Here is a 15,791-nt window from a genome sequence, read left to right as displayed (position 1 = left end):
TCATCATTTTAGCTGTACTAGATCTTAGATGCCTGCTGGGGGTATACCAAGTGAACAGATTATGGAAGTTTGCAGGACCTGCCTGGCAAAGCGCTTTACGGACAAGGCGAAGTGTCTTTAAAATGATCCTCTTCCTGATAGGTAGCCAATTTAGGCATTGCAATGATGAGGAGATAGGAACTTCGGAATTTTTAAGAGCATTCTGGCCGCTGCATTCTGTAAAAATTGCAGTTTTTTCACCTGTTGCTTCGGGTGCCCAAATATAGGGCATTACAGTAATCAATCTTGGAGGTGACAAGTGGGGCCATCACGGTCTTTAGTAAGTCCTGGCGGATGAATGGAAACATCTTCTTAAGGACCCTAAACAAAAGGAAACCGAAGAGGTAATTCAATTTATTTGTCCTGAGAATCTAAGTTTATTATGGAAGATAACTCCAAGGTTTTTTAGCTTTTTGCACCGGCACTGGAAGCGGGCCAAGATCAGCTGGCCACCAAGACGAGTTCCAGAAGGTGGTGTCCTTTCCAAAGCGCAAGACCTCGGACTCCCTCCCCCCCCCCCCCCCCCACCCCCCCACCCCCAGTTCAATTTCAGGCAGTTCCTCAGCATCCAGCTAGCGATATGGGTAATGCAGCTGCGAAAGGGGTTTGCTTCCTTTATGATATCTGAGGATATAGACACCACAATCTGCGTATTGTCGGCGTAGGAGAACACTGCAAGACCATAGCTTCAGATTAGATTGATCAAGGGGGGTAACAGATGTTTAAAAGAGTAGGGCTGAGCGAGGAGCACCGAGGCAGCAGACAGGGAAGGGAGAAAGGGGCAGAACTAACATCACCCATCTCTACTCGCTGTTGCCTGCCAAGTAAAAAATACCTCAGCAAAGCCAGAGCAGAGTCCTGAAAGGCCAGCTGCTGGAGCCTGTTTATGAGGATTGAATGATGGACCGTATTGAGCCCGCGGAAAGATCCAATAAAATCAATGCAGTTTTGCCACCCTTATCAATCACTATCTTCAGATGCAGCTACCAGAGCTGAATCTGTACAGTGGCTGGCTCTGAAACCGAACTGTGAGGGCCCCAGAAGTTGGTTCACATCTAAAAAGGCAAGGATTTCCTCATTTATTGCCTTTTCTAATAACTTTGAGGGAAAGGGAGGCGAGACATGGACCTATAATTCTTTGCATCCTTAGGGTCCAGAGAGGGCTTTTTTATCAGAGGCAAGATGGAGGTAATCTTCCATATCCCCGGGAATTGCACTACTGTCGATTTTTTATTTAATAGTTCTGTGAGTGGACCTGCAACTGAGCTAGAGATTGCACTGAAGACCTGTGGAGGGCAAGGGTCTGAAGGAGCTCCGAATTTAATAGGTTGACTAAGGTTGATCAGTTTTTCTTCGGTTAAAGGGGTGAACCTTCCAAATTTGTAACTTTCTGGACACTTGTGGCTATTTAATGGAACCCCTTCTGTCAGGTTTAAGGCCCCTCCTAGATCCCCTGTCTTCTGAGTATGATTAAAATCTTGAAAAATAAGAGTTAACTCTAGGCTGGAAGAATGTTGCCACCTTATCACAAAAAGATTGATCAGGGTTGAAAGTGTTATTAATTCACCAGTTTGACAAGGACTTGACAGTTTTAAATAATTCCCTAGTGGAGATTTTTGCGGAGCCAATTTGTCTCCGCAAAAGTGTTTGGACGTTGCGGCTTTGATAAGATCCTTGTACTCCGCCAGTAATTCTTTATATATAGTCTTTTCGTGTTGGCAGTACTCCCTTCTCCACCCATGTTCTTGGGATCTACATTTCATTTGGAGGGTTTTTAGTTCTAGAAGAGTATACCCAGGGGGCTGAAGGTTTTTTCCTGAAACACTCCTGATTTTTCGGGCCTCTGCCTAAGGATAGCTGAATCTAGCCAATGTGTGTAGTTGGGTGCTGCAACGTCCACATTTTTGTCTAAAACAGGGTTTGAGTTCGAAAGACTATTCCTCAGCACTACCACATTAAGCTTTTTCCAGGGTCGCATCTTAAAGGATCTAAGTGTATCTGTGCCATGGCCATAATTAGGGGGAACCTTAAGTAAGAAAAAGATGGCCCTGTGGTCCGAACAAACTATGAGTAGGACCTTATTCACTCTTAGATTTTGAATATTTGTAAATGCTCCATCCAATGTGTGGTTTGCTATGTGGGTAGGTTCCTCTATTAACTGCTTTCTGTCAAAGTACTAGGTGATTCGAATTCTGGTTATTTTTAAGTTCTAAATAAAAATTGAAATCATCCATTATCGCGCAACTAGGATATTCAGCACATGAGTCCATAAAGTCATGGATCTTTTGGATAAACCTTAGGTAAGGCCTGGTGGTCGATATGTCAATCTGTGAAACGCAAATGTGTTTTTCAGTTTCAATTTGAAACTGAGTCCCTCACACTCAAGGTGGAAAACGAATTAAGATAGAGAATTGCAACGCCCCCTACCTTTGTCTACTCGATCCAATCGTTCAATATTATAGCCCATTGGGAATGCAGTTTTGAAATCTGGGTCAGAGTGATTGTCCGCACAGGTCTCGGTCAGAAATATATCAGGTTTGTGTTGAGCCATTAAGTCTGCAAACTTATATTTATGTTCAATGATGGATCTTGCATTAAGCAGTATACAGGAGAACCCCCTCCTTAGAGTCTGCCTCTCAGTTGACTCTGCATTGTTTGTTTTGTAGGATGTAGGGCCATGCAGGATCTAGGGGTCTTTGTTAAACATAAAATTACATCTTTGACATTTAAAACCTTCATGGTTCATGTCCCAGTTATGGGTCTGACAGATTCCCCTTACCGGTCAGGTTTAATCCCAGAAAGGCTTCTCTGAGGTAGATTTGCTGAATGGAACAAGCAGGTGTCTTGCGCCATCCAGGCACGGACGGGCCGCTGCATCCCTGGGTCTGCATCTATTTTGTAGATTTGAGGCGCAGTACACTAGACCGCTAACCTCTGTAATGGGGGCAGGGGAGGATTTGCGAGAGGTAGTAAGGTTTCAGCCTTTGGCTTTCTCCGCACAAACGGGCGAGCCCGTGGCGGACCAGAAAGCCAAAGGCCCTGTAAAGAAAATACCCTGGGAAGTCCTGCAGCACACACAGTAAGAAAATAAACACCCCCCTGCTCTGGGAAGGCTATAAGAGTGCAGCCCATACTACAGATTAAAATATTTAAAATAATATTAAAACTGGTGTTCGCCTTATTGCGGGTCTGACCTTCTGCCTCAAGAGAGATCACAGACATGTGTCCATAAGATCACCATGTCTTTGTGAATGTGTACAAACAGATCGAGCATGAAGTTTTGTTAGTACAATGTTGAAATCCTAAGTGGAAACACCCGTCAACCTAGGTGGAATAGCTCTTGTCAAAACTTCCATGAAGGCTCTGATGACAGGAATTTTTCAAAGAGATATGGTTTCTTTTGTAGGAATCCCACCACTGCTGACAAGTGCTCTTAAAGAACAAGTTACTTACCTTTGGTAACGATGCATCTGGTAGAGACAAACGTTAGTTCTAGATGAATTTCTGTGGAATGCTGGTGCAGGGCTCATTCAAAAGGTGAGGAATCCACAGGCAGATACTATATCCACCAGAAAAAGTGTTACAGAAGGTAAGTAACTTGTTCGTCTGATGGATACATCTGCCTGTGGACTCCTCGCCTTTTGAATTGAATCCCCAAGCTGTTCCTCTCCCGGAGGACGGTGTCCAACCGCCTATACAAAAAAGTCTTGCTGCATAGAGCATGCAAAACTGGCCGTCCCTTTAAACTCCAAATCCAAGCAGTAATGCTCTGCACAGGTGTGGAGGGAGGCCCAAGTTGCAGTCTTGCAAATGTCTACAACAGGAACACCTCTAGACAAAGCTGAAGTAGATGACTTGACTCTGGTGGAATGAGCTCTATTAACTTCAGGCTGCTCCTTCTTAGCTAAAGCGTAGAAGATCTTGATGCACAAGATGATCCACCTGGAAAGTGTTCGTTTGTGGACAGCTTTGCCCTTTATCCTTCCAAGATAGCCCACAAACAGCTGGTCATCTAGTCTTAGGGCCCTGGTTCTGTCCAGGTAGAAGCGGAGAGCCCTCCTAGAGTCTAGACAGTGAAGTCTCGCCTCCTCCTTGGAAGGCGGAAGGGGAGGATAGAAAGTAGGTAAGATAATAGACTGCTTTAGATGGAAAAGAGTGACCACCTTATGAAGGAAAGCAGCGCTGGTCCTGAGAACCATCTTTTCTGCATGAATGCTTAAAAACTGAGGTTTAAAACTAAGAGCCTGAAGTTCACTTACCCTCCTGGCTGACGTAATTGCGATCAGAAAAACAGTCTTGAAAGTAAGAAGTCTCAACTGACAACTGTGGACAGGCTCAAAAGAAGACCCCATCAGGAAAGTAAGTACTACATTTAAATCCAACTGAGGCATAATGAAGGGAGTGGGAGGAACCCTCTCGGTGAGGCCCTTAATGCACCTCATAACAATAGGAGACTTAAATAAAGACGGCTGGTCCGGCAAACAGAGGAAAGCCTACAATGCCAACAAGTAACCCGTTACCGTAGCCACAGCACAACCTTGCTGAGGCAAGGAAAGTGAAAAGCCAAGTACATCAGCTAAATGGGCCTTCAAAGGATCAATGGACCACTCTGCACCCCATTTCACAAATGTAGACCACCTAGTGGAATAAAACGATTTGGTGGAGTGTCTCCTGGATGATAAAATAACATCCACCACATTCGGTGGGAGAGAGAAAAAACTCTGGTTGCCCCGTTCAATATACAGGCATGAACGTGCAAGCACTGGAGGTGGGAGTGTAGAACCTTCCCTGCAACTGTGAGAGGAGGTCTGCCCTGAGAGGGAGACGGAGCGGAGGGGGCAAGAAGAGGTGAAGAAGATCTGTGTACCACACCCTTCTTGGCCGATCCAGGAGGATCAATATGACTTGGGCCCGGTCTTCCTCAGAACCCGAGTAATCGAGAGTATGGGAGGAAACGCATAAAGGAGTTGCGAGCCCCAATCCAATTGAAATGCGTCCCCCAATGCTCCCTGCATCGGATATTGAAGACTGCAGAACGACAGGCAGTGCATGTTCTCGTGAAGGGCAAACAGGTGCAACCAAGGAAACCCCCACATCTGGAAGCCGCCACTTGTGATTGGCCGAGTATTGCAGACTGAGACTGTCTGCACGCACATTTAGCGCCTGGCAGATGATTTGCAACCACACAAATCTGATGGCACTGAGCCCAGGTCCAGAGTCGCAGAGCCTCTCTGCAGGGATCATAAGACCCTACCACTCCCTGTTTGTTTGTGTACCACATCGCTGTAGTGTTCTCAGTCAGGACTTGAATCGACTGACCCTGAAGGGAGGGAAGAAAGGCTTTGAAAGCCAAACGTACTGCCCGCAATTACAGAAGGTTGATGTAAAACAACCTTTACTCTTTAGACCAAAGACCATTGATCTCCAGATCCCCCAGATGAACACCCCACCCTAGAGTGGAGGCATCCACAATTACCGTGGCCACTGGTGGAGGAGATTGAAATGGCCACTCCTGAGACAGGTTGTATGGTACACTCCACCATGACTGCTCTGCTGTAGTGTCCCTGGAGATTCTGACCTTCTCTCAGAGATCTCCAATGTGCTGATACTACTGCCTGGGAAGGCACCACTGGAGTGCCCTCATGTGCCAGCGTGCCTGGTTGACCAACAGTATGCAGGAAGCGAACAGACCGAGCAGACGTAGGATCTTCAGGACTTCAACAACCGCTCCAACATGAAACAAAGGAATTATTTCCTGAATTTCGAGAATCCTTTACGGAGGTGGGAAAGCTCGACACATAGTCTTGCCCAGTACTGCCCCTATGAACAGACTGCGCTGAGAGGGCACCAGGTGAGATTTGGGTACATTAATCGAGAAACCCAAGTTGAAAAACAATTGCGTTTTTCTTGCAAGTGACACAGCACCATCTCTGGCGACTTTGCTTTAAGCAGCCAGTCGTCCAGATAGGGAAAAACCAGAATCCCCGACCTTGTGAGATATGCTGCCACCTGCCATCACCTTTGGGAAAACCTGTGTCGCGGAAGTGAGACCAAATGGGAGGACCGCAAACTGGTAGTGTTGAGACTCTACCGTAAACCGGAGATACTTCTGATGCGACTTCAAATAGGGATGTGGAAATACGCATCCTCCAAGTCGATCAACACCATCCAGTCTTCCTGCTGCAGTGCCAAAAGAACCAGAGCTAGGGTCAACATCTTGCACTTTTCCTGCCCGAGATAAAAATTAAAAATCCTGAGGTCCAGGATTGGCCTCAACTGGACGTCCTTCTTGGGGGTCAGGACATAATGGGAGTAGCATCCCTGACCCCTTTTCTGCTCCGGAACCACCTCTATCGCACCTTTCAACAGCAAGGCAAGAACCTCCTGCTGCAAAAGCAGCAAATGGTTCTCTGAACATCATCCCTGGTGAGGAGGGTAAGGAGGTGGAAACTCTTGAAAAGGTAGGGCGTCCCCATTTTCCACAAGATTCAAAACCCAACGGTCCGAAGAAATCGATTTCCAATCTTGTAGAAAATGGGACACCCGGCCCCCTACAAGACCAGCATGCTCCAAGGTGGGGGACTCTAGAGATACTTTCCCGTGGTACTGGTGGTGGGGACAGGAAGGGAGGAGGAGGAAGTAGACTGCAGTCTAAAAGCTCCTCACAGACAGGCTGTACCTTTTACTCTGTACAACCTGTACAGAGGGTTCTGCTGCTGTTGCTGCTGTGGCGGTTGACTGCCTCGAAAGGAAGATGCCTTCTCAAAGCGTCAATACCTTTTGTATCCATAGCCCTTGGCCTGGGACTGTAGGCCCAGGGATCAAGCAGTAGCCCTGCTGTCCTTGAAGCGCTGCAGAGTAAAATTCGCCTTTGCTCCAAACAATCTGGATCCATCGAAGGGTAGATCGAGCAAAGTAGTTTGTACTTCCGGAGAGAAACCTGAAGACCTAAGCCAGTCATGCCTCCTGGTAGCCGAGGAGCCCATTACTCCGACGACCAAGTCTGCTGTGTCTAGACCCCACTGAATGACGTGACAGGCTGCGTGTCTGATAGCGCTTCCAAAATGTGAACACGATCATCTTCAGGCAACTTAGGAGCTACTTGCTTGACAGTGTCCATTAGTGCTTGAATGTACCTCCTTAGCAAACATGTGGCGTTTGTTGACTTTAGAGACATACTTGCTGAGGAGGAACACCTTTTTGGCAGACTTTTCAAGTTTTTTCGAGTCTCTATCCCCTGGGGTAATCGTTGAAAGGCAGCAGAGGTTCAACAATAGAGGCGGGAGAATGCAACACTTACGTCAATATATTTGACCTCAAGCTGAGGGTAACCGAAGGTCCAACGGATCAGCAGCCTTCCTGATGACTGTATGGTGGTAAGGGGCAAAGTCCTGTGAAGGTAAGGCCTTCGGAGAAGAGAGCTCCCACTCCGGGGAAGTATCCATGCCACTGGCCTCATGTAGACCCTCAAAGTCGTCCACAGAGTCGAGGACCTTCCCTTCCTCATGTTCTTGCTAGTACTCCTCTTCCTCCAGCAATCTCTGCGCTTCCCTCCTGGAACGCCGAATTGGGATCAACGCCCCCGGTGACAACAGTGCCGAAGCAGGAACTTCCGAAGCGGGCAATGGTGCCGCTCAACTCTGGGTTGACGTTGGTCCAACACCGGAAGGCGCCGGAAATTGAGGTATCGGAGTTGAAAACCTTTGCGCCGGAAACTGCCATGATGGAGCCGTCGGCATGAAAGGCGCCTGGGCATACTGTGGGGATGCCAAAATTAAAGGCAAGCAGACCCACGGGGCCAGACGGCGCACCGGTAGGGTAGGATGCCTTGGAAAACATCGCATTAAGAAATGCGCCGGATCCGCTCCTGGGCCCGAAAATGGAGGATAAGGATCCAAAGCCTCTTGGTCCTGATCCACTTGAGGCCTTACAGGGGGTGAGGATGCGGCGCCAGAGACACTGGAGCTGGTACAGGCGAAGCTGCAGGAACCGGAGAAGTTTCTCTGGGAGCCGAAGAATCTCTGAGCACCGGTGAATCCCACAACGCTGAAGAGTGGGCTAGAGTTGCCTGTGTAGAAGGAGTAGGGAACAGCAAGGCGCCATCCTTATCATGGCGCCGCTTCACGGGGAGGCAGACCTCGATGTTCTGCCCTTTGATGACTGACCTCGAGACCATGTCTTCTCTTCTTCTTATGCTTCTTCGACTTCAACGCACACATGGTCGACAAGAGTTTCGCCTCACGCTCCTTCAGCCTCTTCGGGTTCATCTTCTGACAGCACCAACACCCTTCAACATCGTGGTCTGAAGTAAGACACCAAAGACAGTCGTTGTGGGGATCTGAGATGGACATATGCCCCCCCTCACTCCCTGCAGGGCTTGAAAGCTGACTTCTTCGAAGTAGCCATTCTCAGTGCAACACGAAGTATGGATAGAAACAAAGTTTTACCATGTAAAATAGAGAGTCCTAGAAAAACCCGTTACGCGTTGACAGAGCGGAAAAAGGGAACAAACTTCAGCACGCCGACGAGGTCTTCTTATGGCTCCGATGACATCATACGGAGTCACGAGCACAGCCGTGCTATTGTGACGTCCACGTTGACGTGGGAGAGCTAAGAAAGGAAAGGAAGAACTGGCCTGCCCGCTGGTTCACTGGCACACGAGGACGCAGGTTCCCACGTACGCGGCCACGCAGAGGCTGGACAGCTTGCATTACTGTGGCTAGACTGGACAGGACGTGGTTGGGTGCCCCTTTCATAGCAACGAAAGGCAGACTGAGATGGACGAGATATAACCGCAAGGCCCAAGGATCTGGCCGCAGCTCAAGAATCCTTGAAGCACTCAATTGCTGAGTCTGCCTTGTCGCCAAAAAGGCGAGTGTCATCAAAGGGCATGTCCATCAAAGAAGACTGGACATCCTCGGAGAAGCCAGAAGTCCTCAACCACGCAAAGCGTCTAACAGCTACTGATGTGGCAATCATTCTGCCCAGTGAGTCGGTGGTATCTAATCCACATCTTATGGCGAATTTTGCTGTGTCTCGCCCGCTTGCAACTGCTTGAAAGAGAACAGCCCGGGCATCCTCCGGGCACCGAGGCAGCACCGGCATGGTCTTATCCCAGATAGTATGGGAGTATTCACCCAAGAGACATGCAGTATTCACCCACAGCAATGCCAAGCTGGAGGAAGAGAACATCTTCCCAAGGTCGTCCAACTTCTTGGATTCCCTATCTCAGTGAGCAGAAGGGAATGTGGCTTTTGATGAAGAGGCTTGGCCTACCAAGCTCTCAGGGTAAGGCTGTTGTGTCAGGAACGCTGGGTTGCCCGGAGCAGGGCAGGTGCGGGGGCAATTGTCCTATCCTCAGGAGCCCCTGTGCTGGAGTTGGACCGAGTGGCCTAAAGGAAGTCCGCGAGGTCTTCATTGAACAGCAAAATGGTTTCAGAAGAGGAAGACGAAGGCTAAAGCACCTCTGTCAGGAGATTGTTCCTGAATGACACAGTAAGGCGCTTGAGGCAGAGTACCTCGGCTGCCCTCCTCACCACCACGCGGTACAAAAGGGGGTGGTGATGGACGGAGCATCAGAACCAATCAAACACTCACACCCAGTCAAAAGATCTGGGTTTGATCCATCACCGTTCTTTAGCCCACTCTGCCACCCCAGTTCAGACCTCACCACCACAGCATAGGAATCTCCTTCCTCCGCAGCCAAGGTAAGGGGAGAAAGAAAGCCAGTGTCAGGGGACAGGTCCAGACCACTGGCAACACCCAGACCCATTCGCCAGTGAGGTTCCTCCAGCTGATCAGTTAAACGGATAGCGCCCCCTCCCAGACCGCTTACTCAAATTCTGGCAAAAAGGGAATGCCAGGATAGAAAGTACCTACCGGCATCAGAAGTTGACGTCTGTAGGGACCGCTGTCTACTTTGGGGATGAGGATAGCGCCGACCAGGTGCACGGTTGACGCCGGGAGCGTCATCAGGATAGACATTGGGGAAGGTTTAGTAAGACTGACCGGGGTCGATCCGGATCCAAGTCTGGATCCACGGGGACCGCTGGGGCCCCTGACCAACTACGCGGGTTCAAAAAACACGCTGGCAGAGCCGGGCTGCCCAAAGATGAGGCACAAGGCCTCATAAAACTTCTGGATCTGGGCAGGACACGCTCCGGCTCCCGGAATGGCAGGGGGGGGAGAAGCTATCACAAAAGTAGGCACCGGATACTGAGCCTTCGAGCAACGATGCTCGGGATTCTGCATCACACCGACCGGGAGAAGTCAAAGAACGCTTGTGTTTCTTCTACTTCTCCTTGTGCTTCCCTGACTTACCCGAAGATCTACCCGGCGACTTAAAAGTGTGGGCTCCACGACCGATCGAGACCTTCCCCTCGAACGAGAAAGGAGGTGACGTGGAGCAGAGCACCAGTATTCCAGCAGTCTTTTCAGGACTTCTCCCGCAAAGCCTTCAAGTTCATGGCCCGGCACTCTGAGCACTTCAGGTCATGGTAGCGCTCCAGACACCAAAGTCATACGAGGTGTGGATCCGTCACAGACATCGTCCGATGACAGGAGCCGCAAGGCTTGAAGCCGGTCTGACTTTAGGACATCCTGAGACGCACCAGGAGTTCGAAGACTTAAAAAATAAGTTGACAAAAGTTTTTTTTTTTAATTTGCCAAAAACGGCTAAGGGGTAGCCCTCTTGGGATCTGCGCTTAGGCTGGCGCCAAGAAAGAACTGACGTCAGCATGCATGGGCAGCGTCTATGTAGGTGCCACAATGTCATCCCTGCGTCCACGACGCCCAAGATGGACGTGGAGCTGACAGATGCAAACTAACGACACGCAGGGGAAACATCTATGGATCCAGACTGACGCATTGGGGAAATTCTAAGGCAAGGAATCTACAACTAACAGTCTCCAACAGAATGGAAGTGTACACAAGACGTGCTTCCTTTAAAGAGAAAAGGTTTCACACTGTGTGTGATGGTGTTGCAGTAAGAGGCTGTAGAGAAGCTTATTCACTGGAATGAACAAAGTGTCTCTATTTAGTTATACAGTAAGCCCTTTTAGTGGGATTGCTGTGAATAAAAATAGTCATGCACTTGAATGTTGTTTATACACTCAAATATAAGCCTTGAAGAGCCAAATCGCTAAATTGGAGGAAGGAACTGGGGTGATGGATTTAATCGCTTTGCATGTCAACAAATGTGGGCACAGTCTGTGTGCCCAGTGTGGCCGAGTGGACTTGAGCATTTAGGAATGTTATACTAGCGTAACCAATGTTATAGCAACTATGATGAAGGTAATTGGCACTTGATGCATAACACCTACCACTAAAGGAATCCACAGGAGAGGAAACAAATTGCATGTAAATATCCAAGTTTCTCCAAACAGTATTCACCTGGAATTGGAGATGTGAAAACCTGGATCTGAAGTGATGGCTTTTTTGTTTGAGCTGCAACAAATATCTTTAGCTAATGTGCCTCACCCCTTTAAAAGACTGAGTCTTTCTTGATTGAACCTGCTAAGTTAGTCTGCAAAGTCCTGGTCTGTGAATGCAAGGTGCTCTGCTAGGAGACGTAATTGGCGTTTGAAAGCTCTTGTATGATTTTACCCAGGAGCAGGGAATGTGTGCTCCTCACTACTTCAGAATATAATACATGCATTTCAATTAACCTGTTTGGATTTGTTTATTTTAAATTTGAGACCAGTAAAAAATATTAGGATCAGAATTAAGTGCTAATATATCAATTTGCAAAATTTCGATTTGAAGTGGGTAGTAATCCAACCTATCTCATGTATAGTTATGAAATAGGCTGCTAATTGCAATTGCAACTCACTCGGATTGGTGGCCATCATAGGGGTTTTGGCCTACTAAAGTAAGCTAACCACCAGGTTCTGTATTCCCTTTAAATTAACCTTTTTTCTTAAAGGAAACGGAGCTGCATAAAAAAAAAGATTTAAGAGCTGGCAGTGGTCCCTGGACCATTGCCTACACCTCAACAAACGTCTTATCACATTCCCAAAGGGGAAGCCATCCTAAGGAGACCTTTCCCTTTTGCAAATGGGTTACCACAAGGACTGGGAAGTTATTAACTTTTCAATGTTTTGCAATGGAAGTTAGTTGCAAAACATGGATACATCTCATACCTATTAGGTATGTGGAAGGGACACCTACAACATATCCCTTTCAAGTTGCAATCTCATTTAAGGAGTTATTCAAATTTACAGAAGCCACAATTGAATGACATATATGAAAAACCTATTATGTGGTTGCAAACTACGAATCTGAGTGTTTGATATGATAAAATAGTTTGCTAGTTCTTGCACCAATACTGTAAGAATCCATCATACCCAACAACTTCATCAAGTAACTTGGATCAGGATTGGGACTTGAAGTAGGAACTGTCCTGTGGCATGTGGAACAGGCCCAAATCCTGTATCATCATTGGCCCACTTCTTCTGATTGGTGACTAAAGCTTCACATACTGATTCCTATTGGACTTTGGATGGATCAGGAAACAATTATTGCAAGAATCTGAATTTGACTTGGATCTCAGACACCGGCAACAGACATTACTCCTTCCTGCAGTTAAGGCACTGCTTGAAGCCTGTAGTTTCAAGGCGACATCTCTAGCATGTGGTGTTCTGGGGAAATAATATAGTTTTGTAAACCATTAAAGTGCGGGAAAGCATCTCCAAATTTGTGTATGAGTGTGTAGTAAAAAAGCAAATAAAGTCAACAAAAATGTGTGCCACTGCTATACGTCTTTGTGCTCTCTCTACTGAAGGCAGGATGAAACCACCAGAATCTGATGGTATCACCTTTAGGCGTGCAGGAGAAATTGCAGGGCAAAAGCTTCTGGATTGACTCTGGCTCCTGGGAGAGAATTAAATAGGTAAGGAATCTGTGGTTAGAAGTATCCATCACAAAATTCTGTGATGTAGTGATTATAGACAGAAGCTTTTGGAACAGATGGTGAAGCAGGAGTACAGTCTTTTGCATGTGGAACAAGCACAGTTGAATTTCTGAGGGTAATTTTTCAGCATTCCTTCACCAGCTTGTACATGACCAATCACCGTTTGGATGTACAACAAGCTTCATGAGGGCCAGAGGTTCCATGAGGGCCAGAGGTCCGGCAACTGCCTGAAGCATGTCTTTGCAAACCTCTCATCTGAAAGGGTTGATTTTATAGGACTAGCTTCTGCTCTGCTGCTTGTAAGGATCAAACACATTGATAAAACAGTTTTACAGCCCCTGTTCCACATTGGTTTTTTTGGAATGAACAAAGCTGCTGAATGGCACCCATCTCCAGCATTTTGTCACCATGAGGCCAAATAAATGTGTCCCATCAAATGTTAAGTCCAATAGGAATTGCTATACATCAGAGAGGAACACAAAAGATATGTAGCAATGTGTGACAACATAAAATGATGGTGGTGATGATCTGACAAATGCAAAAAGAACAAATGACGGAATGCTGAAAAATGTCAAATGCTCACCTCAATACAGAGATCTGGGCCTAAATTCATCTGTTTTTTTTCTCACCACCCCATTCCAGCTTGGACCATGACATTTTGCAAATCAGTTTTGACGATGCTCTCCATGGGAACAGGCCAGCCTGAACACCCTAGGACCGGATTCGGGGTGTACCCGCTTATCAGCCAGGATAGCTTGACTCCGTTGGCATGGTGAGCACAGGACCCTCGTCTAGGCATACCTATCCTACTTCGGGCGACAAATACAATCCAATTAAGTAAAACTTCATGTGAGCAGTGTGACATCCTGCATTGCATGCTCAGATTCATTTTGGTGGCAATGGCAATTTACGAGTCAATGCTCCATCGGTTCTGAACCAGCACCTGCTCAGGACAAGCCTTCTGCAACGGCCTTACCAAGGTTGGTCTTCCTTCGGTGTCAAATTTGTATTTAAGGTCTGAACCTCTATATGGAAGCAGACTTTTGAATACTCAAATGTGGCTGGGGCTGAGACTCACAGTGAGTCTACTTGGTTTCTTTTGTTCAAGGCACGTGCTCCAAGCAATCCACTTTGTGCCGGTTTGAAAAATGGAAAAAAGTCTCAGTACATCTGCAGTTTTGTTTCAACTGCAATACAATTTCATGGTCAGATTCCTGGTCTTCCAAGGATCGCTGTACACCCTTCAGGTTAGGTACCACAGTAAGAACGCATGAGTCCTCATCAGCATCAATGCCCTCCATAAACCTCCGGAAACAATTTTGTCAATCTTTTGAATCCACAGCGCTGTAGTAATTCCACCTTTAATCAATCCTGTCATGGACAGTGTGTTTATGCTTGAAATGCAATCACCTTTTTTGGTCTTGATCTCGAGGAAGGCGCAGATCACAAATCCGATGCCACCAGGATTGCATTAACTTCATTTCACATCAATGACAATTTTGAAATTGGATATTTTAAAAACCCCACCCACAAGGAGTCATTCTCTTACGACCTGGAAGAAGAATACGCAGTATCCAACAGTTGTCATTGAAGTTATTCAGTCCATCAATTTTCTGTTCAGGAGCACATAAAAACTTATTGCTGGTCATTCCACATATTAAGACTTAGCACACAACTTCAGCTCTGAACCTAATGGTAGGACAAAAATTATCCAAGGTGGAATCTTTGTGCTGGTGCATTGTGGGTTTAGTCTGAGTGGTAACCGGTCATTCTCCAAATAAACTTAAATCTGATGCAAGCAAATTGTAACATTCAGAATCTAACACTAAATGACATGTTAATGCACAGGATGTGATGTACAAGAAAACATGTTCTAAACATACAATTCTGGCTAATTTAATTTGCGCTTCGAGAGAGAAGAGTGGAGATTTATAGAGGAATCTGCAAAAAAGAGTTGAAAGATCTTTCTAGTGATCAAGATATACTCAATCTGTTATCCAAGCTGCATTTTCTCAAATCACCTGGCCATATGTTTCAATTATAAAACAATACATACAAATACAGCTAGTGAAACATCTACGGCCATTATTACCTCCGCTACTAGAACATTGTGCTGCATTTTCTTTCTGGATTTCATTATCCGAACAATAGCAGCTTCAATTTCATGTTTTCTGTCATCATCTACTTTCTGACGAGTTTCTTTTCTTTCTGGATCGGATTCCCCTTGTTTGGCAGCAACTAAAAAACAGAAGAAATACATTGAAATGTCGAGATTTTTATAAAATATTTTTAAAATGGCATCACAAAAATCAAACATTTGACTACCTCAACTGCGTCAACGCCTTCTCTTCACTTTTGAGATAAAATAGACAGCTGTCATTTGCTATCACCTACTGGGGTCGGACTTGTCAACTTTATCACAACTTTATAATCTCCGATGCCCCACATAGTGAGTCACACTTCCCAACTCAGTGGAGTCCAATATCGGAGTGTCTAAAGAGCTTGACATTTTTAATAGAACGTTAAGTCTCGGTAGTCCCTGTAGAAACAATGCAGCTGGGCACACCAGAATAAAAGGAAACAAGATTTAGCAAAGCATGCAATATCTCCCCAATCCATAGCACGTACAAACTTAAACGATACCACTGCAATAGGATGAGAGTTTCAGCTGTACCCCATCTGTAATGAATACCTATAATCCCTTAAAGGACAGTGATTCCAACTGCCCCGGTAACCAAAATCTAAACAGGATATCTGGAAGTCCTCACAGGACTGAATGTTGGCCAGCTATACAATCACCTAATTTCCCCTGCACGTTATGTTCAAATATGTTCCTCTCCTC

General features: G+C 46.5%; 1 protein-coding gene across 1 annotated transcript in view; it reads right to left on the bottom strand.

The window, feature by feature from the left end:
- CUL3 (cullin 3) overlaps window positions 1-15,791 on the bottom strand; it is a 580,651-nt gene that overhangs the window by 21,221 nt on the left and 543,639 nt on the right. Inside the window, exon 15 of the mRNA XM_078665956.1 lies at window positions 15,042-15,187. Coding sequence (XP_078522082.1) covers window positions 15,042-15,187 — 146 coding nt within the window. The remainder of the gene's footprint in view (window positions 1-15,041; window positions 15,188-15,791) is intronic.

This window comes from Lissotriton helveticus, chromosome 11, assembly GCF_964261635.1.
Source record: "Lissotriton helveticus chromosome 11, aLisHel1.1, whole genome shotgun sequence".
NCBI classification, from domain to species: Eukaryota; Metazoa; Chordata; class Amphibia; order Caudata; family Salamandridae; genus Lissotriton; species Lissotriton helveticus.
This window is presented reverse-complemented; position numbering and strand designations above follow the sequence as displayed.